The following is a 27,550-nucleotide window of genomic DNA, read 5'->3' as shown; positions in this document are numbered from 1 at the left end:
TCTATTCAATGATTTGAATATTCAAACAGCTAGCTGTGTTTGTGTGAAGGCACACTGGGTGTCTCTATTTCTGGTGGTTAGGATGATCAAGAAATGCCTAGAGGTAAAGAAAATGAAATTTAGAAAGACACATAAAGGAAAGATGAGGAAGGAAGGGGAAATTAAACAGAAGAAAAAATATTTTCAAAGATTTGTACATAGCCAGGATAAGTAACTAATTGATAGTGGAAAAAATAATTGCTTACAGTTCATATAAAGCCATTGTATCCATAAACTACATGGTACAGAGGTACATAATTATAAACAAGAAGATGGAAATGAAAATTTGCCTTAATTAAGAAAAACAACAGAAGAAATAATTATGGGAAAAAATTACGGAAAGTAGGAAGATCCATGCCACGAATATGCCAGATAAATGATACATCCCCAGAGGGAGAAGGCTGCCTTAGACTTGAGAAAGTTCTGCATGACCTTGGCCAGTGCCACGATTTCCTGCCTTGTATAATCACAGAAGGCATTCGATGTTTGTTGATGATGAGAAGGATGATTTTGAAGAATGTAATTATGGTCAGCAAGTGTTTTCTATGGAACCAAAATTATCATTTATGTCCGAGACTGTGCAAAATGTCTTAATTTTGGTCAGTAACAATTTGAACTTTAAAAAATAGAATCTCCCAAACCTCCTTATAAATCGCAATTCAAGTAAACTACAGGGATAGTGAGTAAAAGCAAAGATATTCCAGATACTCTTCAAGAAATGCTACTTAGAAAATTACCTATTTTGTAGTAACACGATGTGGCCTACCTCCTTGTCACAACCAGATTACAAATTCAAAAAGCCACATTAAAGGTGATTTTAAGCAGAGAAAAGCTTAAAGCAGTTTTCATCTACCAGGTCAGGCATAAAAACGATCACAATGCACATTACCTTAGAGAGATGGGCAATCGCACACAAATTATTGCTGAATCATGTCCAGATGGAAAGGTGGATATAAACTGAAGAAAAAGGAAAAACCACATCAAGGTGCCTAAGGAAACTCAAAGGCTTTGAAAGCTTCAAAAGTCTCACCTTTACTCTGGTAGCTTTAATTGTGGCTACAATAAGTGCATTTTGAAAGAAAAAAGAAATGGTTATTTTCTTAAGTGCTAACAGACTTACTTCTCCTTCAGAAAATCCACCACTCTTTTGAAGTCAGCCACGCAGTACTCCCTTTTCATGTCCATGAGCACGGTGTCAGAGGCAGACTGGACTGGTATGTGCAGAAAAGCGTAGACTCTGGGATGATTAAGGATTTTAGCCATTTCCTTTAAAAAAATGGAAGGAGAAAACATTAATCATCGTAACAAATCCGAGAACGGTTTCCCTCGGATCAACACTCACAAGTGGGAGCAAACAAACAGTTGAAAACAGACCAGTCATCTAGGCCCTCAAAGCGAATGTCAACTGGCAGCATTCTATGGTGACATCTGGGGATTTAATATTCCTTCTGGACAAACTCCACTTAAAGAGTTATTTCCTCACATTCATCATCTCTCTTAGGTAGCAAAACAGAGATAAACTCGTGTAATGCCTGAAGATTAAAAGTATTTTTGAGTATTTCAAAGTAAATTCTTTTCTTTTCCCTCATAGCAGTTTTATATTCTGCCTGTTGCATTAGCGGGAGAAACAACAATCTGGGGTGGGCAAAAGTAGGTTTATAGTCGCAAGTACAAAATATAGTTTATTCCTGTATTATTCAAGGCACATCAACACTTTATTTTTTTAATATTGAAGAAGGAAAAGTAATCTATAACTCACCTGTTTCTTTTTCAGCTAGCTAACGAACACATTTTTTTTTTTTGAGAATTTCCCAAGCAAAAGGCAGAGTATCAGACAATGCAGCTTGCCACTAGTCAGTAATCTATGTTCAAGATGCAGAGTTTCAAACAACAGAAGTAAGGGGAGAACAGGATGAAGAATCTGTCTTGCAAAGTTAAGGAGAGAACATTTGAGTGAAACAAATTAGAAAGCACAGATTGTTTTAAAATTCCTCCAAGGATACAGAGGGAGTAAGAAAAAGACTAATAACAGAAAAGCCTTGGTAACTTAACCATCTCTGCAAACAATAAGAAAATTGGCTAATTTAGCTCTCCTCCACTGCTGTAAGCAGTCTCCTCTTCAGTGGTGGGGGCGGGGGAGAAATGGAGGTGAAGGGGAAAAGGAGGGAGGGAGGAAAAGATGGGGCAGAAAGAGTGCAAAGAACCTAACAGAGATGTAAATGTCAAGAAAGGAGCTGCTTTTTAATAACCTGCATGAGTCCAGTGATTTTTAGTTTTCAAAGTACTGTACTTCAACATATTATTTCATTCTACCCTCAGAACAATACTTTAAGGAATCTGATGGAGTCCATGAGCCAGACGATTCTGTAACAGTAATCTCCCAGCTCCTCGGCGGGAAGTCTTGCACGTGTATCAACCATGCCCTCTGCTTCTGTCTGCTTTCCGCTGACTTTGAAAACTCGCATTTTTGCCAAAGTGGAAGAAAAGGGCAATGAACTCAAATCAGTCGCCTTCTTGGTAGCAGCTTAGTTATTTTTAAAAGTGCTTTTGACTAAGAAATTAAAACAAACAATATGACTCTCGGGTATCCTTTACTTACCCTCAATGCCAGAAATTAATAGGTACTATATATACACCTCATTATATTTGCTAACTATGTTGGAACTGTAGTTGAAGAAATTCTTATTTAGCAGAAAAATAACTGATTAACATATCACCTGAACATTCCCTTCACAGAACTGGATATTTAGTCAGTAGGCTTGCTGGGTGGCACTCATTATGATGTACCCTACAGGGGATATGTTGGCCTTCTGCTGTATTCTCTGCCTTTCAAGTTTTTCACACCTGAACATCAAGATCCCCAAACAGTGCGGGGGAGTGGAAGTTGCTGCACAAAAATGTTAGTTTTCTAAAGGGGCAGGACACTCAGAATTATTAACTTCCAATACGTTGTAATATGGCCTTAGCAACACAATTTTCACTCTCAATCTCTGTGCCTTGGTTTTTTCATCTGTAAAATGGAAACCATGGTAATCCTCACCTCAGAGTGAAAATAATATAAAATAATCCAGCATGTGCTTATTTAAATATCTAATCATATTCCCTGGAGAGTATTTAAAGTTCTCCAGGAGCACATTTTCATACACATTAATGGAAACCCATCAATAAATAGAGCATCTTTTCAATACGCTAGTTCCCTTAACTAGTAAGTAGAGATAATCTGTATTGATTTACATAAGATAGATTTGACGGACATTCCCAGCAAACACGATCTTGCCCCAGGCAGAAAGGGAAGTGCAGTTTCTCTAGGAAACGCTCAGGGTGGCCCACTACCACAAATGGGATGAAGCCTGCCCTGCTACAGTGTGATTTACAAAGCAAACTGTTAATAGCAACCAGGGGGATAAATTTGGTGGTTTTCCCTTTGGCTCTCAAAATAGGACTTCTCCATTAGTAATTACCTCAGCTTCATGCTACAGACTTTGCAACTTTATATAGTAGGTACTAGAACAGGAAATAAAGATAAACTTGCCCCTACATTAAAGTCTGTATTTCCCTTACTAAAAGAACTATGACTTAGCATAATGTACCTGAAAGAGACAAAGTATAATTTTGGGGTTTTTTTTTCTTCTATTCCTATTCTCATTCAGCACTGTTGGTTGAAGGTAATCTCTGATCTCTTCTTCACTTTTCAAAATTCTTCTATTTTTAAGGTTTAGCATACAGCTACAGGTTCTCCTGTGAAAGACATCACCTTTTCCTCTATGAATCCTCCTGTTCCTGGAGTTACCGAAGTGTGTCCTCGGTTCTCTCCTGCAATATGGTAATAAACCGCCAAGACAGAAGCTCTGTGAGAGCAGAGGTCATGTTTTCATCCTTTCTCTGGTTCTCTGCAATGTCTAGGCCTGTGCTAACGTGAATATAATAGTTCAGTTTGGCTAAACCAGGAGCATTAGCAAGTGCATATTCAAGCAGGTAAACAAGCATATAACCAGCCTGCCTTGATTTTTGGAACAAGTGAAAAATTATATGTGAATATATAAGTTAATACATACACAAGCAAAAATCAGACACTTTATAGGTAACTCCACCATGGAATATATTTCTGAAAGTCTGTTGGAGTTTCAGATTGGACTCACAGCTTACGTTGTGGAAAAGATATACAGGGCCCAGGTTAAGCAGAAAAAGGCAGCACCCAGTTCAGTGTAGCTAACAGAAGAATGGTAGCCGTGAGCCAGGTGGTGAGAGACTCTGAGCGGACGGGCAAGCATGCAAGTGGGCCTGTGTACACACAAAGGGCGTGTGTGTGTGTGTGTGTGTGTGTGTGCACGCGCGCGCGTCGAGGAGGTCTGGTAGCAACCAGTATGCAAACAGCATCTATTTTAATATAAGGGCATTTATAATTGAAGGGGGGATGTATCAAGACTGCTTAAAATACAGATGGCAACTATTTTATAGCAGAGACCAGAGAATGGCTAACCAAACAGCAGTATTTCTACCTGGGGCTTTTACATGGAGCTCACCTATTACAAACTGGTAATCATCTCAAGGTTTGTCCTTTCTTAAATAAGCTTGAAAAGCAAAAAAAAAAAAAAAAAAGACTTCAGTAAAAATTGGCTAATTTAAAACAGCAATCCTGTGTACAGAAACATATATATTTTTTAAATCCTATGTTTCATTTTTATTGCCCTGCAGTCATCAAATTAATCATCATATTCTACCTCAGTTTAATGAAGCCACTCAGTGTGAGTGTATAAAATAAAATATATTAATACTTGCATCCAGATGTCTTTGCATTCACACTGATAATCATCAATCAGAAAGCCTCTTAGACCATAGCTTCGTTAGAAAGTATCTGCATGTTTAAAGCCCCAAACTTTGTTATGTTGCTTTCAATTGACCTAAGATATATGACGGAAAAAGACAACACTTCAGGAACAGGAGAAACTACACCATTACCTGTAAACGTTTTTTAAATAGCTTATGTGAGATAAAATTCACATATCAAAAAATTCACTCATTAAAAGTATGCAATTAGACTTTTAAAAAATATTAGTAGTACGGTGCAACCACCACACAGTCTAGTTTCAGACTGTTCTCACCCCCCCCAAACCTGTCCTGACCAGCATCTCTTCCCACTGCCCCCCACTCCACAGTTCCTTTGCCCGAGGCCCACACAACCACTACTTTACTTTCAAGCTTTACAAAATGCCTGCTCTGGACATTTCATATAAATAGAATAAAAAATATATATCATTTGTAACTGGTTTCTTTTACTCATAATGTTTTCAACGGTCAACCATGATGAAGTACGTGGGCATTTTTTTCAATTAAATAAAACAGGAACTTAGAGTTTATTAAATATGTCATTTTATGCAAAGCTATTAGCTTGAATAGAAGAATAGAGGCAGGGCTATAAATGATCAATTTGGGGGGTTCCTATTGTTTTTTGTTTTATTGTGGTAAATAGATGAAACGTAAAATTTCCTATTTTGATCACTTTGGGATGTATAATTCACTGACATTAAGGACTTTCAGAATGCGGTGCGGCCATCGCTGCCATTAGTCTCCAGAACGCCTTCACCATTCCAAACTGCACTCTGTGCCTGCCTGCCCTCCACTCTGGGGAATCCTATTCACTTTCTGTCCCTATGAACACATTATTCTTGGTACCTCACAGACGTGAATAGCAAAGGTCAAAATAGCAATGCTTCTGTTCTAGAACAGCCTACTTCTGAAGAAACCTTAACACTCTCAAAATCACAGAAGTCAAGATAAAATAAGACTGGAGTCATATTTTAACCATTATTTCACTAACGATACTGTATAGCCCCTAAGTGAACTTTCAACAATCTAAAAATAAATTATCATTTAACAGTATCACAGTGAATGAGGAAGCAGCATGAAAAAAGAATACTTCCATCCTTATATCCTAAATGAAAAGATTAGATATTGTGAACAGATACTAATATAAATTTTATCTATAACTTTATTATAACAGGAAGTTCACCTCAAACTGCAAAGAGTTAACATTTTCAGTATTAAAATAAGTTGAGACAAAATGTTCTATCAGCTTTCACAGAAATGTTAAAAGGATTTCAAAGCTCCTTTTACTATTACCGCTTTATCTGTCAGAGTCAATAATTAGACATTATATTATGGAGATAAAAATATACATTAAAGATTCCAAGATGGCAGCAGAGTAGATGGAAGCTACTCAATTGCTCCCAGAGCCAAACCAGATTTACAGCTAAATTACAGAGAAATCAAGTTGATTAACCACCTGAAGGCTGGCTGAAGAGAAAGATGGTAACTAAGGATTTACAGAAGAAGCCATATAGAGACTGGTAGGAAAAGTAGAGACAGGGAAAGGGCTGGCCCTGGTACCCATATGCTGTGGCTAAGAAACCAGAGGGATATCTCAGCTGCAAAAGTCCCTCCCCAGAGGAGTATGGGGTCTCAACCCCAGGCAGGGGTCCCCAACCCAGAGCAGCAGAGATGGGAAGAGGGACCCTCAGGGCATCTATGGTGAAAATCAGTGGGGATTTAGTCTGCCTGGGAGAGAAAGGAGTCTGCTAGAGACCCAGACATCACCTTCCCAGGGTGGAGAACTCCTGTTGTTATAGCATCAGTTTGGGGAGTGCACTGCCTGGTCCTCCAACTGCCAGTGACAGCCCTCTGCTGAGCTTCAGTCTTGCGGAGGGGTCTGGTGCCTGAACCCATCAGGGGACTTCAGGGTGCTCTTTTTCTAGAGAAGCTCTTGGCAGAAACTCAGTGATTGAAGGGTGTAGCTTTGGAAAGGGGGTTAATCTTCCCCACCACAAGTTCACAGCCAGCGCTCCCCACACCCTACCTTTTGAATCACTTGGCTTGCCCTTCCACTCCCCAGGGTCCTGCCCTGCTAAGTTCAGTTGGGCAGGGAGATCAGAGTGCTGGGCAGAGCTGAGACTTACAGAGCTCTTCTTCCAGGTGGGCTTTTGTCTGGGAATCAAACAGGTGGCTGCTAGGTTGCATGGCTACATTGGGCAGAGCGGGGCCCACTCCTACCTAGCCTATGCCCTCAGCCCCTCCTATAACCCCAATGAAGAACTTATTTAACCTGCCTTTCTGGCAGCCAGGTAGCCCACCCTGCCGAACTCAATCCCACCAAGGATATGAGAGGTGCTCAGAACTGGAACATTTGGTGCATGTCTCCCTTGTAGGCTCTTGCCCAGGAAGAGGTAGAAGTGTCAGCCCCCTTCTACAGGTTTGCTGGCACCACCCCTAAAGGGGAGGCTGTTTGGATGTGCTTTCCCAAGTCTCAGTGGCCCCACCTTGAGCTCAGCTCCTTGGGGAAAAAGGGACCAAGAGAAAGTGCTTGCCTGCCTTCTACAGGCTCAGCCAGAACCCCCCCACAATGGAAGACTCTTTTTTTAAAAATTATTTCTTATTAGTTGATTGATTTTTTCAGAGAAAGAGACAGAAACATCAATTTTGCTGTTCCACTTATTTATGCATTAATTGGTTGACTGATGCTTATTTGTGGCCTTGACCAGAGATCGAACCTGCAACCTTGGTGTATTGGGATGACACTCTAACCTGCGCTAACTGGCCAGGGACAACGGGAAACTCTTTTGACCTCTTCTCTCTCCTGAGCCCTGGTGGCTCCACCCAGCTGAGCTTGCTCCTACAGAGAGGATGGCTGCCTGTATCCAACTTGAACCTGTGGCACACTCCTGCTGGCATAGCAAGCGCTGGGTGGAATGGTTCTGGAGTAGGGGCCACTTTCCCCTTATTGAGTACCTACCACACCTACTTCAAGTAGGGCACCCATCTTTCTGACACTGGTTGCCCTGCTCTACTGAATGTATGACCTGACACCGGTTGCCCTGCTCTACTGAATGTATGACCTGATCTGTGGAAGTGTGTATGGATCCTGGCGAGACTGATCCCACTCTACAGTCTTTCTTCAGAAGGCTCTGGAGGAAGACCAGGCAACCTCTGGGGGCAGTGGAGTAGCTGACAAGTGGAGGCAGACCTCAGGGAGCCTTGAACCTCTTATAGACCTAACCCCAGCTCTAAGCTAGAGGAAACCAACCCTTATATATAGACTGGCCCCTCTCATGCACACCCAGGCCCAGTATACACAGACACAAACAATGAACAGCATGGAAGTTCCAGATAGGAAGCCCCAGGCCAGTTACACACAATGTCAGAACTCAGCTTGTACCAGAATACTGCCCAAGTGGACCCAGAACGAGTACAACCAGTGGCTGACTTCAGATCACACTGGAGCTCAACATCACTCACTACTCAAGTGACATACTCAAATGGTGATCCCAGCAGGCACCAAACCCTGCTAGGAACAACTAAATTTGCCACATAGGGCAGCCCTTGCACAGCAACTCAACATGAGGATCGAGGTCTACTCTTATAGGCAACTAGCCTGAAGTGTTAACAGCACCCATGAAAGAACCAACAGCACTCAACACTCAGCTACAAGAGAGGGTGCATATAACCGACAAGAAACATGTTGGAAGCACCAAACTCAGGTGATCAGGAAGATCGCACCACTGAGCCAAACAAGATACCTATATCATAAAGCCATTATAACAAGTTTGGGAGTCAAAACAGATCTACCTAATACAGACAGACAAAAATGGAGAAACAGAGAAACATGCCCCAAATGAAAGAACAAGAGAAATCCTCAGTAAAAGATCAAATGAAATGGAAGCAACCAAGATATCAGATGCAGAGTTCAAAATAATGGTTATAGGGACTTCCGCCAAGAGGGAGGCATAGGTGGAAACACCTTGCGTCCACGTACGACCAAATCTAAGAACAACAAATTTTTAACAATAATAAACACAACCAAACCACACAGAAAATCGACAATACGGAGTGCGAAAACAACAAAATGCTCAGCTAAACTGGTAAGAGGGGCGAAGCCAGCAGCGGAGCAGGTTGACCAAAAAGACCAGGTGGTGTGCAAGCAGCTGAAGGCGCAGATCATGGGTGCAGGCTAGCTACAGGCAGACACAGGGAAGAGGCGCAGCTGGCTGTCTGCAGTAGGTCGCGCATTTGCGTGCAGATAAACCAGTGAAGAGGCGAGCACTGGGACCACACGGAGCAGGACAGCAGGCTCGCACATTTCCGCTCAGATAAACAGGCGGGGGTGAGCAGTGGGACGGACTGGACGAGTGGAGAGGACCACCATTGCTCCCTCTCTGACCCCGCCCCCACATACAGCGTCACAAACCAGTGACCTGGGTGGCCCCGCCCTGGTAAACAACTGAGGGTCCGCTCCTCATACTTAAAGGTACCAACAGACCAAAAATGGCTCAAGAACAACTCAGAGCCCCAGAGCCGATAAATCTAAGCGATGAAGAATTAGCCAAACTTTCAGGTGCACAGTTCAAAACACTGGTTATCAGGATGCTCACAGAACTGCTTGATTTTAGTCACAAATTAGAGAAACATATGAAAGCTAAACTAATTGAAATGAATGGTAATGCACAGGAAACCAATAGTAACGGAAAGAAGACTGGGACTCAAATCAAGGGAGTAAACCAGAAGGAAGGAAAAAATGACCAAACAGAAAAGAATGAAGAAACAAGAATTCAAAAAAAAAGAGGAGAGGCTTAGGAACCTCCAGGACATCTTTAAACATTCCAACATTCGAATTATAGGGGTACCAGAAGGGGTAGAGGAAGAGCAACAAGTGGAAAACTTATCTGAACAAATAATAAAAGAGAACTTCCCCATTCTGGCAGAGGAAATAGACTTCCAGGAAATCCAGGAAGCTCAGAGAGTCCCAAAGAAGTTGGAACCAAGAAGGAACACACCAAGGCACATCATAATTGCATTAGCCAAGATTAAAATGAAGGAGAGAATCCTAGAAGCAACAAGAGAGAAGGGGACAGTCACCTACAAAGAAGTTCCCATCAGACTGTCAGCAGATTTCTCAAAAGAGACCTTACAGGCAAGAAGGGGCTGGAAAGAAGTATTCCAAGTCATCAAATCCAAAGACCTACATCCAAGATTGATCTATCCATCAAAGCTTTCATTTAGAATGGAAGGGCAGATAAAGTGCTTCTCAGATAAGATCAAATTCAAGGAGTTCATCATCACCAAGCCCTTATTATATGAAATGTTAAAGGGACTTACCTAAGGAAAAGAAGATAAAAAAGATGAACAGTGAAAGGACAGCAAACTCACAGTTATCAACAACCACACCTAAAACAAAAGCAAATTAAGAGGACAGCTAGATCAGGAGTGAACCATAGAAATGAAGATCACGTGGAGGACTAGCAATAGGGTAGTGGGAGAAGGAGAAGGGGGGAGAAGGTACAGAAAATAAGTAGCATAGACAGTAGATAGAAAATAGGGGGGAGGGTAAGAATAGCAGGAGAAATACAGAATCTAAAGAACTTGAGACACGTGTTCATGAACTAAAGGGGGGGAATGGTGGGGAAGGGGTGTGCAAGGTGGAGGGGAATGGAGGGGGGAATAGAACAAATGTAATGGCATAATCAATAAAAAGTAAAAAAAAATTAAAAAAAAAAGAAAAACAATGGTTATAAGAATGCTCAAGAACCTTAGGAGAAAAATGGATGATCTCAGTGAGAACTTGAACAAAGAGATAGTAAACATTAAAAAAAGACATAGAAAATGTAAAAAAAAAAAAAAAAGCAGTAAGAAATGATTAATGCAATATCTGAAATGAAGAATGCACTAGCCAGAGTTGACAGCTGGTTAAATGAAGGCGAGACTCAAATCAGCAAATTAGAGGGTAAGATAATAGCAAGCATCCAAGGAAAAAGAAAAGGAAATTTTTTTAAATGAGGAAAGTCTCAGGGACCTCTGGGACAACATCAAGCATAATATTATCTGCATCATAGAAGTGCCAGAAGGAGAGTGAATAAAAGAGCAAGAACCTATTTGAAGAAATACTGGCTGAAAGCTTCCTTAACCTGGTAAAGGAAAAAGTCACACAGATTCAGGAAGCACAGAGTCCCAGTCAAGATAAACCCAAAGAGGCCCACACCAAGACACATCATAATTAAGAAAGGTTAAAGACACAGAGAAAATCTTAAAAGGAGTAAGAGTGAGACAGTTACCTACAGTGCAGGTGTGTCAAAGGTTTTCAGCTGATTTCTCAACAGAACCACTTCAGGCTAGAAGGGATTGACATGAAATATTGGAAGTGATGAAAAGCAAAAACATACAACCAGGAGTACTCTACTCAGCAAGACTTTCATTTAAAACTGAAGACAAAATAGCTTCCAGACCAAAAAATGAAGAAGCTAAAGGAGTTCATTAACTGGTATTAGAAGAAATGTTAAATGACTGCTTTAATAAGAAGAAAAAAAGAAAAAGAGAGAGAAGATCATAGGCATAAAGAATATAATGGCGCCGTGGCTGGTGTGGCTCAGTGGATTGAGCACGGGCCTATGAACCACATGATCGCGGTTCCATTCCCAGTCAGGGCACATGCCTGGGTTGCAGGCCAGTTCCCAGCAGGGGACTCATGAGAGGCAACCATACATTGATATTTCTCTCCTTCCCTTCCCCTCTAAAGATAAATAAATAAAATATTTTTTTAAAAAAGGATATAATGGCAATGAACACATACCTATCAATAATAACCTTAAATGTAAACAGATATAAATGCTCCAATCAAAAGACATAGGGAAGCTGACTGGATAAGGAAATATGGCTCATGTACATGCTGTCTATAAGTGGCCCACCTCAGAAGACACACAATGACAGAAGTGAAGAGATGGAGGAAAATATTCCACGCAAATAGAAACAAAAAAAGTTGTATTAACACATATATCAAACAAAAGACTTCAAAATAAAGGCCATAACAAAAGACAAAAAAGGTCACTGAGTAATTCTAAAGAAATCAATCCAATGAGAGGATATAACCCCTGTAAACATATATGCACCCAATGTAAGAGCACCTAAATATATAAGGACATCTTGGTGAACATTAAGGGAGAGATCTACAGCAACACAGTCATTTTAACACCCCGCTGACAGCAATGGATAAATTTTCCAGACCAAAAAAAATCAACAAGGCAACAGCAACCTTAAACAACACACTGGGTCAGATGGATTTAATTGATATTTGAAGAACATTTTATCGCAAAGCAGTAAAATATACATTCTTCGCAGTGCACATGGAACAGTCTCAAAGACAGACCACATGTTAGGACACAAAATAAGTCTTAACAAATTCAAAAAGATTGAAATCATCTTCTCTAATCATAATGGTATGAAACTAGTTACAATCAGTTACAATCAAAACTGAAAAACACATGGAGACTAAATAACATGTTATTAAACAATGAATGGATTAGCAATGAAATCAAGAAAGAAAGTGAAAATCACCCTGAAACAAATGAAAACAAATACATAACGACCCCAAATATATGGGACACAGTCAAAACACCTCCAAGAGGGAAGTTCAATAGCATTAAAGGCCTACACCTCAAGAAGCATGATAAATCTCAAATAAACAATATAAACCTAAAGAACTAGAAAAAGAACTAGAAAAAAGAACTACACCTAAAAGAACTAGAAAAAAAGCCCAGAGCAAGTAGAAGGAAATAATAAAGATCACAGCAGACATAAATGACATAGAGACTAAAAAACAACACAACAGATCAATGAATCCCAGAACTTGTTCTTTGAAAAGATAAACAAGACAGACAAACAAGACAGGCTCATAAAGAAAAAAAAAGAAAGAGGACCCCAAAAAATAAATTCAGAAAAGAAGGAGGAGACGTAATCATTGACACCACAAACATACAAAGGATTAAACTGGACAACCTGGATGAAATAAGATAAATTCCTAGAAACACACAATCTTCCAAACTGTATCAGAAAGAATAAGAAAATCTGAAGACCAATTACAACTACTGAAGTTGAAACAGTAATCAAAAATCTCCCAGCAAACAAAGGTCCAAGGCCAAATAGATTCACAGGTCAATTTTATCAAATATTCAAAGAAGAACCAGCACCTATCCTTCTCAAACTATTCCAAAAAATTCAAGAGGAGGGAAGATCTTCAAGCTTATCTTACCAGGCCAGCATTATCCTAATTCCAAAACCAGAAAAAGATACTATAAGAAAATGATAGGTCAATATCCCTGATGAGCATAGATGCTAAAATCTTCAACAAAATATTAACAAACTGGATCCAACAATACATTAAAAAGATCATAAACTATAATCAAGTGGGATTTATTCTGAGGATACAAGGTCAGTACAATACTCTCAAATCAACAAATGTGATACATCAAATAAAAAAAGACAAAAATCGCATGATCATATCAATAGATGCAGAAAAAGCATTTGATAAAATCCAGCACCCACTGATAAGAACTCTCAGCCAAGTGGGAATACAGGAATCATACCTCAACACAATAAAGGTTATGGAAGACAAATCCACAGTCAACATCATATTCAATGGGCAAAAACTAAAAGTGTTTCTTTTAAGATCAAGAACAAGACAGGGATGTCCTCTTTCAATAATCTTATTCAGTACTGACGATGCTAGCCATAACAATCAGACAGAAAGAAGAAATAAGAGAGGCATCTAAGTTGGAAAGGAGGCAGTAAAACTGTCATTATTCACAGATGACATGTTATTATATATAGAACTCCCTGAGGACTCCACCAAAAACCCACCAGATCCAGTAAATGAATTTGCAAAGTAGCAGGATACAAAATTAATATGCAGAAATCAGTGGCATTTGTAAACACAATAATGAACAGTTGGAAGGCAAATTTAAGAAAACAATCCCATTTACTATTGCAACAACAACAAAAATAAGGTATGAGGAGTAAATTTAACTAAGGAGGTAAAAAGACCTATACTTGGAAAATTATAAAATGCTGAAGAAAGAAACCGAGAAAGATACCAATAAGTGGAGGCTTATATCATGTTCATAGATAGGAACAATTAACATCATTAAAATGTCCAAACTACCCAAAGCAAATCTACAGATTCGACGCAATTCTTATTAAAATACCAGATCTAGAGCAAATATTCTAAAAATTCATACAGAACCACAAAAGACTCCAAATAGCCTAAGTAATTCTGAGAAAGAAAAACAAAGTTGGAGGTATCATGCTACCTGACATCCAACTATACCACAAGGACACAGTAATCAAAACAGCATGGTACTGACATAAAAACAGTCAAATAAATCAATAGAACAGAATAGAGAGTACAGAAACAACCCCATTCTTTTATGGTCAATTACTATTTGACAAATGAGGCAAGAACATACAATGTGGTAAACACAGTCTCTTCAATAAATGGGGTTGCGAAAACTGGACAGATACATGGAAAAGAATGAAACTAACAAAAATAAACTCAAAATTCATTGAAGTATTAAAAGTAAATTGAGAAACCATAAAGTTCCTAGGAGAAAACATAGGCAGTAAAATTTCAGAAATTTCTTGTAGCAATATTTTTGCCTAAATATCTTCTCAGGCAAAGGAAACAGGAAAAAATAAACAAAGGAAACCATCAACAAAATGAAAGAAAGGATAACCTAGAAAATGAGAGAATATATTTGCCAATGATACATTTGATATGGGATTACTTTAAAAAAAACATATAAAGACCTTATACTATTCAACACCAAAAAGACAAACAACCCAATTTAAAAATGGGCAAAGGTCCTTTATAAACACTTCTCCAAAGAGGACCTACAGATGGCCAGTAGACAAATGACAAAATCTCAATGTCACTAATCATCATAGATATGCAAATTAAACCACAATAAGATACCACTTCACACTAGTCAGAAAAGCTGTCAAAAATAAATCAACAAATAACAAGTGCTGGTGAGGATGTGGAGAAAAGGGGACCTTTGTGCACTGCTGGTGGGAGTGCAGACTGGTACAGCCACTGTGAAAACCAGTATGGAGTTTCCTCAAAAAATTAAACATGGGCCTTCTTTTTGACACCAGTGATCCCACTTCTGGCAATACATCCTAAGAAACCCAAAACACTAACTTGAAAGAATATATACACCCCTATGTTTATTGCAGTGTTACCTAAAATAGCCAAGGTCTGGAAACAGCTGAAGTGTCCATCACTAGACAAGTGGATAAAAAAGCCGTGGTATACATAGTGGAATAGTATTTGGCCATAAAAAAGATGAAAAATTTTACCTTTGCAACAGCATGGATGGACCTGGAGATTATTATGCTAAGTGGAATAGGTCGGTCAGACAAAGACAAACACCATATGATCCCACTTACATGTGAAATCTAACGAACAAAACAGAAACAGAGGCATGGACACATGGAACAGACTGATGGCTGTCAGAGGGAAGGGGCATATTGCGGCGGCTGGATGGAAGAAAAGGTGAATGGATTAAATATACATATATTTTTTGTTAGAAATATACATATACATATATTTTTTTGTTAGAAATATATGTATATACATATATTTTTTGTCCAAAAAAAGCCCAGCCATTGTTAATATAATGAGAACAGTTTGCACCACATTGATGCGGCCGGGCACCCGAGGAGAGTGGACTGGAACGTGCGCCCATGACCAATGACGACTTCACTGTACTAGTCAGAGGGGAGAGCAGACTCCATTGAGCAAGCATGTGTGCTGTGTGGCCATCACATTCAAACTGACTGAGCAAGTGAAACAACAAATCCACATCAAATTTTGCGTTAAGCTTGAACATTCCTCCACAGAAACCATTTGGATGATTCAGAAGGCCGCGGCTTTGGGCAATTGGTGGCTGGCAGCTTCATCATGACAACGTGTCCACTCATGCATCACGTCTCGTGCAGAGTTTTTTGGCAAAACATCAAATCACCCAGGTGACTCAGCCCCCTACAGCCCACATTTGGTGCCCTGTGACTTCTGGCTTTTCCCAAAACTAAAATCACCTTTGATAGAGATGAGATTTCAGACCATCATTGAGATTCAGGAAAACACAACAGGGCAGCTGATGGTGACTGGGAGAACTGTGTGAGGCACCAAGGTGCCTACTTTGAAGGGGATTGAGGAACGATGTTTCTATGCATGATGTTTCTGGTATCTTGTATTCTCTTCAATAAATGTCTCTATTTTTCATATTACATGGCTGGATAGACTATATCTATTTATCTATATTCTGGGCAGACTATATCTACCTTGTATGTACGTATGTATGCATATATGTGTGTATACACAGACAACACTGTGATAACAACCACAGGGAAAGGGGAGTGGAGGCTAAGCGGAAGTGGGCAAAAGGGAAAGAAACCAGGCATGAAAGGACTTTGGGCAATGGGCACGTGGTGCTGTGTGGAGGTAATGTTTTGCTGAGTCGTACACTTGAAACCTGTGTGATTTTGTGAACCAATGTTACCCCAGTAATTTAATTAAAAATACATTAGCATTAATATTAAAGTACAAAGAGTTATGATCATATACATATTTATTTTCAATTGATAGTATCAGTGTTGTTTTATTTTGAAATTATGATTCTGCTCTACTAAAGTCAAGAAATGAAAAGAGTTCGTGTATTCTGGTTATGGTAATAGTTGTATGAATCCATGCATGTTAAAATTTATGAGGCTGAACATACATGAAAAAGTCAATCTTACTGTACTGATTTTAAAATTAAAAAATAGTAAATCTGTTTTGACTCAAACATTATATAAAGTGAACAAGTATGTATTAGAAAGGCAAATGTATAATATGCATTTAGTTGCCTTTTCTTCCATTAAATAACAAAGAGAAAGACTGAGCATACCAAACACCAGAAAACCAAATCAGTATCTGCTTGGATTAGTGGGGACAGTATAGCCGGTTCAACTGAGCATGCAGCTCAGACCATTCTATCTGCGTCTCTTAAACACGAGGTAAATAGTTATCCCATGGACAGGCAGATGTTAAAGGTTCATTTTAAAATGCTCAAATCCTTTACATATAGTTTGATTATCCACAATGAGGTTCACTTTCGATAACTTTTCTTTCATGTATTAGGTAGTACACAATAGAATATTCTGGTGTTATACCTGCCCTCGTAAGGATTGCCTGGTATACAAAATAATGTGGCTAAGCAAGTATTTATTAAATATCAAACTGTGTTTCGAGAATTGGGGATGCAAAGAAAACAGTAACCTCCACGTTTTACTCACACGTACACACACTGCCTCCTTTGACAGTGCAGCACAGCCAGCACCGTCCTGGGCATTCATGTCTGTCTCACCAGACCCCGCACTTGGGGACATAGGTATTTTTATTATTTCTGTGGTGGACTGTATCAGTGTTTGCCAAATATTTTGGTTTCTGTCCCCATGGAAGTACTAAAATCACTGCCTCGTTATACTTGAGAGTAGTTGTGTGACTTGTAGGGTCAATAAAATGGGGCAGAGAGTCTATGTTTCTGAGCAAGAACTGTAAAGCCTGTGACTGTCTACGTCTCTTTCCTTCCTCCTCTTGCACAGTCTGCGTGCTAATGTGGAGACTATTTAAACAGAGCTTCAACCACCCCATGACATATATACAGCATGAGCAAGAAATACATAATTGTTGTCATACGCCACTGAGAATTTTAAGATTATTTGCTATACAGCATATAACCTAATGCATCCTCCTGACACAGTGTCTTTTTAGGGAAGAAGGAAACTAATATTTGGAGGTGTTCAAAATACTATGTGCAAAATGAAGAACAGTATGTGGAATAACTGGATTTAGAACCTAAGACTATATCAGACTGCAGCATCATTTTTCTTAACCAATTTTCAGTAAATACTGGAATGAAAGTACGTGTTGATTAGGAAGAACAGGGAGGAAGAAATCTACTATTATATGGGCAACAGGAGGTTTCACTCCAAATAGTGTTTAATTCTAAATAATAAAAATTTTCTAGGCAAACTGCAATGTAACACACCCTACCTAGTATGTAAGACACAAGGCTCTCTATTTTATAAAATAATCCAGTGGCCTGTCATTATCAGTTGTCCTTTTTCAGCCTAATAGCAATAATGTCTTTAAAGGTACTTTTGGGAAATGTAAGTATACTTGGGGATCACTTAAAAGATTCTCTACCTATGTAGTCTCTTAACACATAGGCTGCAAGGGTTTAGGCGTTACCCCAAGTTGTGGCTCTGTGGCATGTTAATTATTTTGTGCTAAAGGCAACCAAGACTCTGGGCTCAAGAGAAACTTCTGCCCACCTCCAACCCCCTTAACTATCTAGCTGAATTTGAATTAGAAACCTTGCCCATCATAAGAGATGACTGCAGATAACCAATCATTTTTTATTTATTCCTAGGTCAGGGCAAGCTTCTAATTCCTGAACATCTCTTCTTGTTTTCCCTCAATGACCCTCTGAAGCCCCAGGGTGCCTCACCCCATCCTTAGCTCAGAATACTGTCTGCACCTCATTTGCCCTTTTGTTTGTGAACCTCTCATGTATGTGGGGTCTTGGACTGTCTCTTGTACATGAGACTCCCATGCAAATAAAATTAAATGATTTTCCTTTGTCAATCTATTCCATGTTGATTTGATTATTCAACCAGACAGAAAAGAACCAGAGGAAGGAAGAGGAAGCTATTCCCTTTCCCCACAATACCAGGTGTAACATTCTTCCTTGAAATCATCTTGAAGAGAGAATCAGTCATTTGAGAGGTGGGCTTATTGATTTTATGAAGCTGAACCTGTTGCATACTTTTAGAAAAAAGATACATAAATAACTAATGTACTTAAAATAATAAAAAACCACAATTCTTTTAAAAAAGAATATTTCCCATCTTGTGGAAGTAATAAATATTCATTTTTGAGGTTTTAGAAAACAGGACAATAGGAGAAAGACAGTCACTATCAAAAAGGAATCATTACTCTTCACTATCATCTTAGAACAATTAGATTAGAAAATTATATCTGATACTATCTAGTTGGTTAAGAAAATTTAAATGATTTTCAAAGGCCAAAATATTAAGCTAATAATATTTTTGACAATACATCTTTCAGGGCAAGCTCAATTCTTAAAAAATGAAAGAAGAAAACGTTTCTTCTAAGCAGGTCCCAAATCACCCAGCACTTACTCTCAAGAGGCTCAAAATGCTGTCATATTAGCATAACAGGAGAAAAAATCCGAGTATGAAAACAAGCAAAAGGGAATCAGAGATAAGAATCATCAAAACATTCCTGACGAAGTTATTACCATTAGAGCAATGTTGTCCCTGGAGCTCTAATGTGTGTGTGTGTGTGTGTGTGTGTGTGTGTGTGTGTGGTGGGGGGTTTGACATGAACAAAATTTCTTTGTGCAAAAAGAACATAAAAATGAGAATAAAATTAAAGGGGGGAAGGATGGGCAATTCTTTCCCTACTCCCAAATTTATTATAAGGTAAGAGAATTCTTAAAAGTCCTTTAAGACATTTGGTCTTAAAAGCATGCACCAAATGATTACCGTGTTTTTGGACTATAAGATACACCCCTCCAATTTGGGAAGAATACCGGTTGTTAATGCTGCTGTTGACTTCTGTTTACATTTACATTGGTGAAATATTATATTATTTATATTATTAAATATTTTGCCACATTTTTTGCTTCAAAAAATTTTTTTCCTATTCCTCTAAAATCTAGGTATGTCTTATGGTGTGAAAAATATGGTAAGTAATCATTTAATGAGAATGATTATTTCAGGAACCACAAACGCTCCCAGCCCTTTCCAAATTACAATACAGTTAGTGGGACAGGAGTAATAGCAATAATAATAACAGCAGCAGGTAGCAACCTCTTGTGCTAGACACTGTGCTGGTCACACTCATCATCTCACTTACATTTCTAGACAAACGTAGGGGTAGTTTTACTCCACTAAGAAGAACGGCACAGCAGAGCTAGAAGGTAAACCACCACCATGACTCTTGAAGGGGCCAGAATTTGTCGCCCCCAAAATATGCCTCTTTGGCCTATGAATTATTTTGAGCTAATGGCCACTAAGAACCTGCAGGCCCAGAAGCAGCTCTAAAACAGGGCTTTTGTTTTCCTTCTGTAAAAACACTGCTATTCAAAAATATAAATTGGGGGGGATGGAAAGATGAAAATTCCATATTAGGAAGAGGGTTACTTTGAACAACTCTTAACCAATGGTGCAGTCAAGACTTAAGGCTGCATAACAAATCTTACTAAACAATCCTTGTACACCACACTTTTCCCAGTCACTTTCCCACAACTAGTCTCCCTGATCTTGAAGTCTCAAATCTCTCTTCTTCTGTGTTAGCATAAAATGGTATATAAACCCAAGTTCTAAATACTACTTTGGGTTATTGATCTCTGGGTACAATCTCCGAGTGATGCACATGTCAATAAACTTCTGTTTCTCTCTTGTTAATGTGTCTTTGGCCAGTCAAACTTACAGAACCCCACCTATAGAACCTAAAAAAGGTAGAGAAAAAAGTTTTTCCTTTCTTACACACTGTTCCATTAATGTTAAACCAAAGCATCACTTCTGTGGACTGATACATGATTCTCCTGAAATCTGGAGTCATTTCTGAGAATAGCACAAACTAATTCACATGAGGTGTTACAATCAATTGTTTCTGGGAGCAGAGTTGGAAAAAAGCAGTTGTATCCCCAGCATACAACATAAACTCAAACACAAATGAATTTTGCTATTTTGCAAACTTGTCCTTAGGTTGGACTTCTTAAAATGTGTGGATTTGTTCAAATGTCTCAAAATGTATGAATTAAATGGCTCTTATTACATTACTTGAATTTCTATAATAAATGAATAGGATCTCTGTAGTCTTTTGCTACTGGACAATATAAAATATGGTGTAAAGAGATGAGCGGGTATGTAATATTTATAAGGCAATAAAGAGGGACATATCGCCTGCTTGTTTTGCTTTATTGTTTCCCTGGTAAAACTGGTTTACATGTCAGTTCTTTAATTGAAACAGAAATGAAAACATCACTGCATGGTAGGCTAGCTTGTCTGAGAACACCCTGTCAGGATATAATCTGAAGTTCTAACCTGCTGCTTTTCTAAACATTGTGTCTCCAAAGTTATAGGGTTAGATAGCTTAGGCCAGCATGTAAAGAAGGACCAGGAAAAGCTTCCAATTGATGAGCCAAATTTACATTTTCAAATTTGAGCTACTTATTACACTTTGTGTTATTTTTAGTCAAATGGAAGTTAAAATTATTTGTAATTAAAACAGAAGTCTTCGAAGTAGAGAGAAAAATGAAGATTTTAAAATTTTCCTCCCTTCTGTCCAAGTATGTGGCCTCCACAGATACCAGAAATCTGATGCACCCTTTCGTGCGCAATTCCACTTAATTACAATAGAAGGAATCATTTCCTACATAAGAAATTTCAGGTCTTAAACTGTGCTATTGTATAGGATTAAAGTATTTTTTAAAAGGATAGCAGAGCTGGCATTGAACTTCATCTTTCCAGTCATCAAATGTGTTACATGTTATTAATACATTATATTTAACTGGCATCAGAACTGGACAAACATGAGTCTAAATAACAATGGCTAAGAAAAAACGTACCACATTACATGCTAATAATTCCTTCTGTCTTAGGTAAGAAGTGTGATTTTTTAAAAAGACTTTATTTATTCATTTTTAGAGAGAGGAAAAGAGGAGGAGAAAGAGAGGGAAATCTATATCAGTGTGTGGTTGCCTCTTGAGTTCCCTGTACTGGGAACCTGGCCCGAAACCCAGGCAAGTGCCCTGACTGGGAATCAAACCAGTGACCCTTTGGTTCGCAGCCTGTGCTCAATCCAGCCTGAGCTACACCAGTCAGGGCAGAAAAGTGATTTTTAAAAGCAAGTATTATCTTTTTGAATATCTCAAAATTAGCCAGATATTAAGAATATCAAACACAGACAGGAAAAGAAAAAAAAGGGTAAAAGATGAGTTGAACAAAATGCGTAATGCGCTGAAGTGAACCAGGATAGAGGGTGATGGTCACAAGGAGCAGCTTTCTGTGTATGGCCCATTCCTTTTGTCCTATCTTCACAGGACACTAACCTCCCAAAGAATTACCCAAACAGGCACAGTTTATAGAGAATATCTAGAAAGTGCCATTCTGAACCTTCTAGAACTATCTAGAAAGGACACTATTCTGAAAATGGTGACCCTGAAGAAACTGTGTGAAGAAGTGGGAGCACACATTCCAGATGCAGAAACGCATCCCAAGTGCAGAGGCTGTCCTGCGTATAGTGAACACTCCAAAATGTCTTCAGCTGAGTAAAATGACAAAAGCCAACCCCTCAAAGGTACATGGATTATACCTGAAAACAACTCACTAAAAATGTAAAACAAATGGGATACTGCCCTATAGGGGGCCGTTCCGTCTGGCATGGGGAATGCAGCCCAGCCCCTGACTCGGAAAATCCAGCGGGGAGCGAGTCGGCACACAGGACCCACGCCCACGGATAGGTTCTCCTGTGGGGGTCAGGCCTGCTTTTGCAAAACGCCCTCACGCTGAACTGAGGAAGCAAATGTTTACTGCGTATCTTTAAAGTAACTTCCTAAAATCTATACTAAACCTCCCATGTATGAGTGTAACTAGTTCAACCACTTTTTCCCTTGCATTTGCAAATATCCTTTTTCTTTGTAGTAATTAGCAACTTCCTCCCCTCTGTTATCTATAAAAGGTAACCACCTGAAGCAAACCTGTGCATAGTAAATGAGAACCATCCTAGATATACTGTACCTAGAAAAGCAACAAAGCCTGTCCAGGCAGGAGTGGGGGCCCTCTCTCTCTCTCTCTCAGAGAGTGGCCATGCCATCCCTTTTTCTCCACAGGACTTCTGTAGTCCGTGTGAATTTGTTCGTTGCAGCCACAACACGCAGAACCCTTAGGCCAGGGTCCACATCACTCCCCTGTGTGTGTGTGATTTTATTTCCCTAATAAACTATCAAATGACTTTCCACATTCAATGATTTATTTACACACACACACACACACACACACACATGTTTAAAAACAAACTCAGTATGTATGAATGGATAAAGCAAATGTGGTGTGTATACACCACAGAATATTATTCAGCCATAAAAAATAAATTCCTGCCATTTGTGACAACCTGAATGGACCTTGATGCTAAGTGATGTTAAACTCAGACAGAGAAATGGTGTATGGTGTTACTTAGTTGAGGAATTAAGACAAAAACAAATAAAAACTGAACTCACAGGTATAGAGCCCACATTGGTGGCTGCCCAAGGCAGAAGGTTGGGAAGTGGACAAAATGGGTGAAGGAGGTCAAAAGTACACACTTCCAGTTTTGAAATGATGAAGTCCTGAAGATGTTATGTACAGCATGCAGACTAGAGTTCACATTACTCTTTAGTATATTTGAAAGTTGTTTAAAAAGTAGATCTTAAAAGTTCTCATCAGAAGGAAAATAAACTTGTAATTACGGGTGGTGAAGGATGTTAACCAGACATTGTGGTGATTATTTCAAAATATATATGAATATAGAATTATGTTATACACTTGAAACTAATAACGTAATGTTAGGTCAGTTACATTTCAATGAAAAAGAATTAACTCTGCATTTCCTTGCCAAAGCACTATAACCTTTTCCTGACCAGTTAAGAGTTTTAAAAACCTCTAAATTTCTTCACATGTTTCTTATATTAATCAACCCTTAAATTCTCTGATACTTTGCCACATCTCCCTCCTGAACATCCCTTGTCCTGTCCAGGTCACATGCTTCTTTTCTACAAAAACCACACTGTAGGTGAGGGCCTTCAAATGGGAGTGGATACTCCTGGAGGGAAATACACTAGCAGGCAAGGGGCGTTTAAAAATGAATCCATTTCCAGGTTTTCAATTTCCATTTGCACTCTTCCCTAAAACTGACTTGTTCCCGGGAAAAGGCTTCATGCTGGGTCTCTCCCCTCCCCCCCGCCTTTACTGAACACCTTCAATCACCACTCCCGTAATTAGTGAAACTCTGCAAAGCACTTCATGCTCCAAGGCCTGCCCCCCTCACCATCTATTTCATTAAAGACTGTGTTCACAGTAAATTTTTACAGTTTTCATGATATAATTTAATAATTCAATAAAAAGTTATTTAAAAATATTTAGAGGCATTTGGTCACATTAAATTATTTTAATTTATATACATATTTTGATATACAAAAGAATGATAGAATGATGAATAAAAGACTTTGAAGCTTAAAAATGTTAGAATTCTGTGGAAAAAAGTAGAAAAGAAATTCGAATTCTAGTTAAAAAGAAGCTAATGTAAATTTTCCTATTTTTTATATTTCATTGAATACATCTGAAAAAGTGATGTAACAATTTATTTTAAAACTTCTTATTTAAAACAGGCCAGAGATTGCATCTATTGAAATTATTTAAACTTACCATGAAAGATTTGAGTTATCAGTGCAAAAATGTATGAGGTGACGCGCGATTTTAAAAGTTATTTGGGCATTAATACCAAGCAAAAGTTTCAGTACCACTCACTGGTCTACAAAAACACAAAATTCCAAAGCCTTAGAAGGGCATTCTTGCTCCTCAGGCTTTCCGACCTCATCTCCCATTCATAGCTTCTGTCCCTTGTAACATACGCCACCTCCAAGGAAATGCATTTCCACTCCAATACCTACCCTTTGCCCAGACAGGCTGCAGACTGGCACCCTAGTTCAAATGCCATCCTCAGCCTAGACTGCAGCTCTCCACCTGAGCTACCACTCACTGCCTACTAAAACCCATCCACACTGCAATCAGTAATTCTTCCAAATGCAGGAGGTGGGGAAGTAGGCAAAATGGGTGAAGGGGGTCAAAAGTACAAAATTCTAGTTATAAAATGATGAAGTCCCAGGGATGTTTACACAGCATACAGACTGGAGTTAATGATACTGTTTTGCATATTTGAAAGTTGTTAAAAGTATGTTCCCCAATGTCCACAAAAATTAAACACTTTTAATTCTCATTTACAGCATTTTGTATCATTACTAAGCAATTATAACACTCTATATTTTAATTAATACCATCCCGCATTCTCCCACTTCATCACACATAAAAAAATATCTGGCACATTTTTGTTGAACTGAGTTGAAAAACAACTCATTTTACTGACAGCCAATGTGTTTAAGTGGGACAAACTACAGACTCAGTATTGCACGATTCTCATTTTGGGGTTTTCAATGGTCTGGTGTATGTGCTTCAAGGTAAACCTCAACTTCAGAGTATTTATACCTACATTCTTGCATTTTAAGCTTGAAGACTTTACTCTTATTTTTTTCAAGTGTACGGTTTGATGATGTTTTAGTAAACTTGTACAGTATTACACCACCACAATCCAATTTTGTCACTTCTTAAAAACTGAGATATAATCGACATATTATGTGTCAAGTGAACAGCATAATAATTTCACATTTAAATATACTGCAAAATATCACCACAATAAATCCAGTTAACATCCCTCACAAGAAGTTACTAAATTATTTTTCTTGTGATGAGAAATTTTAAGATCTACTCTCTTAGCAACTTTCTAATATATAATATAGTATTGTTAACTATACTCCTATGTCATACATGAGATCCTCAGGACTTACTCATTTTATAATGGGAAGTAGGTATCTTTACCCACCTTTGCCCTTTTACTCACCCCCAAAACCCCGCCTCTGGTAACCACCAAATCTGTTCTCTGTATCTATAAGGTCTTTGTGTGTGTGTGTGTGTGTGTGTGTGTGTGTGTAATTCCACATATAAATGAGATCGCGTAGTATTTGTCTTTTTCTGTCTGATTTAACTCACTTAGCATAATGTCATTTAGGTCCATCGAGCATGTCACAAATGGCAGGAGTTCCTTCTTTTTTATGGCTAAATAATCTTCCGTTAACCACATGTACTGCATCTTCCTTACCCACTCATCACTGATGAACATCTTAACTTTTTATATGACAAAAATTTTAATAAAAAGTTAACTAAAATAATTTGTCATCATTTGTAAATATGAAAGACTAATTATGAGCATTACTAAATTTTAGTGGCCTAAAGTTAAAACCTCTGAGATAAACAAATGCTAGGCAGTCATACGACAAAGCAAATTAGCTGCAGAGTGAAAGATGTTGCTAAAATACTATGCTGGTCTAGTCCCTGAACCTATTTAAGTTTCATGCCCCAAATAGATTTTCTAAACAAATAGAATATTTAAACATTTAGAATATTTACTGTACTTGTCTCTGAAACAACAACCAATAATAAAATAATTAAATTCATTTTAATTTTTTAATGAATGTTAAAATGTGTAACATGACAGGGAAATTCCCACTGTCTACTTCAAAAAGAATTTACATTTCATCACTCAGTAATAAAACTATTAACTAACATCTGCTTCCTGTTTATACTTTCACAAAGTATTTTGCATTTCCAGATAAAATTACATATTCTGCAGTAAGAAAAAATACAATAGAAGGCCTCCTTTAGTCCCATCTGGATGTAATAAAGGAATCAAATTTTGAGAGGGTAAGACTGTGAGAGAAAATTCTACCTTTAATCATAACAGAAACAGCTGATTGCCCTTTTTCCTACACTGTGGCACCGACTAATAACTGTAAGAAAAACACTAGCCACATGTGAGACTCTGAATCAGTGTAGGATTGGAAGAGCCACAGACCGGCTGATTTGTTTCAAGCTGACTTTACAAAACCTAGTCCAAAGTTGAACATTTGCAACACTGTATGTGGAATGTCTTCTAGGATTCTGACTACGGTGTAGCAGAGTAGACACATCTGTGATATATTACAAAACTAAAGCAGTTGCCAGTGAAGTTTTTAGTATTTTATTTTTTAAGAACATACATTTTTGGTTTAGTAAACCCTATATAGTAATCTAATATTTAAACTCACTTCATGTGTTTAAGTCTGTAACTACTTATTTTCCTGTAGTAGAAATTTATTGATTAGACATGTAATAAATGGTAATTTATTAATAAGGTATATTCAACAACTTTAAGTGACTTATTAAAATATCATACGAGAAAAAAATGGAAAGAACCTAAGAGAAATACAGATAAGACTCTCCTCTCATCACTACTAGGTTCTGGACAAAGACAAAGATTTAAAAGGGTTACATGGCTTACCTAAGGTCACACAGTTACGTAAAGTTAGAATTAGGGTTAGAATTAAGGGGGAAAAGGGGAAGGATTTACAGGAACAAGTATAAAGGACACATGGACAACAACTAAGGGGGGTGGAAATGGGAGGGAGGGGGGAGCACTGGGAGTGTGGGCTGGGATGGGAGTAAAAGACAGAAAACTGTACTTGAACAATAATTAAATAAGTTTAAAAAATAAAAAGAACCGAGGTCAGCAGATTTTTCAGAACAGCGCCGTCTTATTGTATTTTATGGTAAGGTTTTACAATAAAATTTTTTTCCTTATAGATTTAACTAAATTATATCAGAATGCTTTCTAACCAATTATGTTGCTCAATTATGCAATTTGCAATCATATATCTAACAAATCTGCTATATTTTAGATTTTTCATTCTTTTGAATAGGCATTACATTAACT

At 38.3% G+C, this 27,550-nt stretch overlaps 1 protein-coding gene across 2 annotated transcripts in view; it reads right to left on the bottom strand.

Annotated features, from left to right (window-relative positions):
- Positions 1-27,550, bottom strand: part of CDKAL1 (CDK5 regulatory subunit associated protein 1 like 1) — a 667,880-nt gene that overhangs the window by 228,064 nt on the left and 412,266 nt on the right. For both annotated transcript variants that reach the window (XM_053668249.1, XM_053668248.1), the window contains one exon: positions 1,160-1,305. In XM_053668249.1, coding sequence (XP_053524224.1) covers positions 1,160-1,305 — 146 coding nt within the window. The remainder of the gene's footprint in view (positions 1-1,159; positions 1,306-27,550) is intronic.

Source organism: Artibeus jamaicensis, unplaced genomic scaffold, assembly GCF_021234435.1.
Source record: "Artibeus jamaicensis isolate MK-2021 breed Jamaican fruit bat unplaced genomic scaffold, CSHL_Jam_final contig_482, whole genome shotgun sequence".
In the NCBI taxonomy this organism is placed as follows: domain Eukaryota; kingdom Metazoa; phylum Chordata; class Mammalia; order Chiroptera; family Phyllostomidae; genus Artibeus; species Artibeus jamaicensis.
Note: the sequence above shows the minus strand (reverse complement) of the source record. Positions and strands in the feature narration are given on the sequence as shown.